Source organism: Nicotiana tomentosiformis, chromosome 10 (genome assembly GCF_000390325.3).
Source record: "Nicotiana tomentosiformis chromosome 10, ASM39032v3, whole genome shotgun sequence".
Classification (NCBI taxonomy): domain Eukaryota; kingdom Viridiplantae; phylum Streptophyta; class Magnoliopsida; order Solanales; family Solanaceae; genus Nicotiana; species Nicotiana tomentosiformis.
Genome location: NC_090821.1, coordinates 47,524,027 through 47,527,282, shown reverse-complemented (window position 1 = coordinate 47,527,282; position 3,256 = coordinate 47,524,027). Strand labels below are relative to the sequence as shown.

Here is a 3,256-nt window from a genome sequence, read left to right as displayed (position 1 = left end):
ACAATGTTGTTGTGAGACTGTTGTTACATGACCATTTCCTCTTTAGGTGATTGTGCTTGGTTAAAGCCTTCTTCCTTATTTTCTCCGCTAGTCTTTCTTAGCCGACTCTCAATATTATACTCCCGAATATACTGAAATCAAACCTGATACTACCCATTCTAGGTCCAATGACCATATATTACTAAACACAACTGTTCCATAGACATGCCGCACCAATATAACTCAGAACCACATCCCGTGCCATCTGTGCACCAATACGCAGCAATTCAAATGTACCCAATAATGGAAAATGACTTAAATAAGAGAACTGTCCCGCCAGATTAACAAGTACCGCCACAACAAAATGCTGAAAATTCATCATACACCGTAGAATCATCACCCAATTCTAACACAAGATTCATACCTTAACAAAACTCCGCTGCAATGCGTGACCCCATCCAAACGCTGGTCCATAATATATACCTCGAGCCACCCCGCTCAAAATCAATAACCACAGAGAGGCAAATGACAAAAAATGCCACACAAAACCTGAAAGAACATATCCATTACGCAATCGATCATGCAATACCCAAATGCTCATCACGCTCAAATTCCGCTATAAAGCTCAAATAGAACCGCACCATCTATGCAGATAACCAATGAATCACAACTCCTAGTAACATAAATGAGTAACTCACAGATCATTTCAGAACACGAATAAGTTCAATATCAACCGAATGACATATCCCTCAATAATAGCAGTATGGAACCAACAATTCCGGCTCGGTGTAGAATACATACCTTAATTGGGCCTACCAATGAACCCCCAAATCAACTCGGGTTACCCACAAATATATAAAAATCCCTCCAAAAATCCATAACGACTGAATCACAATACATTCTATCATCTGGTTATCTCCGACCATAACTTCAGGGTCCACAACCATGAAACAATTTGCTCCTGAGAACTCCCAAATCTCCAAATCCATAGAACACACGAATCACCATATTTGATTCCATCTCCACCGCCCGAATTCCTAACACCTCTCTCATACACGATCATCCCACGAGAAACACTTTAAAAGTTCTTCCGTGCCACTTGACAATATTTGAATATCAGCAGTCTATCAACCACGTGAGTATCGCAATACTAATTAAACATCCGTAAGTCAAAATACAATGTGCCTTCTGAAACACGCACCCTTCTCATACACCTAGTAGTAATCGTATTCATCTAGTCATTTGGAACCACCCATGTTGTCTAAGAATTCATGACCATTCTGCCCAAACTTCGTTACCTTCCTTCAAGACTGAATTGCCACCTTGTACATGTAAATTTAACTTCCGCACAACACATAACATCTATCTTGCCATCATGTGAAAAGCACAAGAATCTCATTATCAACTCTGGTCACCAGCAAATTACATATCTAGTTATTTAGAAAACTTTATCTTGCTTCCTTCCAAGAGGAAATCACAATACACAACACGTTTCTCACACCAGTAGAAAATATCTGATTTCAACCATGGTAGAAACCATCAAGAACACTTTGAAATCCATCTGCACATAACCAAGCTATTAGAACTAAATTCCTCTAATTCAACCAAACTAGTTGATAGTGATCTCAGATAGCTAGTGGTAGATGTTAGGAGAGTGAACAATATGTTGATTACTATTAAGCTAGTGGTTGGTGGGTTCACTTTAAACGTGATTAGTGCATACGCGCCTCGGGCGGACTTGAACGATGAGGTCAAGAGGCACTTTTGGGAGAATTTGGATGAGGTGGTTCGAGGTGTCCCGCTTACCGAGAAACTTTTTATAGGAGATGATTTTAATGGCCATATTGGAGAAACTGCTAGGGGCTATGACGATGTGCATGGCGGGTTCGGTTTTGAAGGTAGGAACGAGGCTGGAATTCGTTGTTAGAGTTCTCTAAAGCTTTTGATTTGGTGATAGCTAACACGTGTTTTCAGAAAAGGGAAGACCACTTGGTCACTTTCCGGAGTACAGTGGCCAAGACTCATATTGATTACCTTTTCTGCAGGAAGTATGTTAGAGGTCTGTGCACTGATTGCAAGGTTATCCCGAGTGAGTATGTATTAACATGATGGTAGGCTAGAATTGCATATTTTAGTCGCTTATTGCACTCTAATTCACTGCACTTTAATCGTTTTGAGATTTAATTGATAGTGTTTTGCACTTATTGTGTGTTTTATGCCTTATAGGAGTGATTCCGAGTGATGTAGATGTTGCAGAGCTAATTCAAGCTATTTGGAGCTTTGAAGCTGAGTAAAAGCCCAGGGGATTAAGTCGGAATCATGTTCGAGGGTCGAGGACCAAGTCTGGATGTCAAAAATTGAGATTTGATCCGTACTCTAAGAAATCCTCACTGTCGCGGCGTGTGAGGCGTCGTGAATGTAAAAATTCATGTTGTCTATCATAAGTTAGCTCTCTGGATTTCCCCACTAATGCCCCGCATGGCGTGTCGCCCCATGCGGCGTGCCTGTGTATTCTTTTACAGAGTAAATATCCTATTTCGGCCAGGTGAAGGTGGTTTTGTCTGGGCCCGACCCTACTGGGTATAAATACATGAAAAATGTTATTTCCTGAATTTTGACATACTTTGGACCTAAAGAGGTTAAGGAGGAGTGAGAAGAACACAAGCACAAGGATTTCATCATTCATTCCTCACTTAAGACCCGAATTTGGATCGAATTTATGTTTTCCTATACTTAAACTTTATTTGTGATGAATTTCTCCATATCTACGGAGTAGTTTTCTTTAGGGTTTGATGGATTTGGTGTATTGATGATTGTTTATGGATTATAACTCTAGTTTTATGTATTGAATTATTTTGGATGATTTAATTGTTGCATTTATATTCACTAGTTCATATAATCAAGAGAGGTATAACTTGTGATATCTTTGCATTATATTGTTGGTTGAGTTCATTAATTCTTCTTAGTAATCGAAAGAGGCTAGTTGAATCATTGATTAAACCTAGTTAGGAGAATAATCGATAGAGGTTTTCCTAAAGACCAATCTACTATGCATTCTTGCATATCTTCACGTGCTTAAATTGGTTCATCTCGTAAGGTTAGGACTTAATCGAGAGAGGAGTTTTTACTAACCGTTTGAACTAATAATTGAGTGAATTCAGGAGACTCACTTGAACATTAGAAGTGAATTATCTAGAGTTAGATCGCAAACAATTGTCTTGCACCTATCTTATCAAAACTCTATCTTCTCCCATTGATAACCTTCTTTGCATATTAC

The 3,256-nt window shown here is 39.1% G+C and overlaps 1 protein-coding gene across 1 annotated transcript; it reads left to right on the top strand.

The window, feature by feature from the left end:
* Positions 1-1,642: 1,642 nt before the first annotated feature.
* Positions 1,643-2,273, top strand: LOC138900126 (uncharacterized). The gene is made up of 3 exons (XM_070186834.1): positions 1,643-1,877; positions 1,937-2,068; positions 2,206-2,273. Exons 1-3 carry the CDS (start codon positions 1,643-1,645, stop codon positions 2,271-2,273), a joined length of 435 nt encoding a protein of 144 aa, XP_070042935.1.
* Positions 2,274-3,256: the final 983 nt, after the last annotated feature.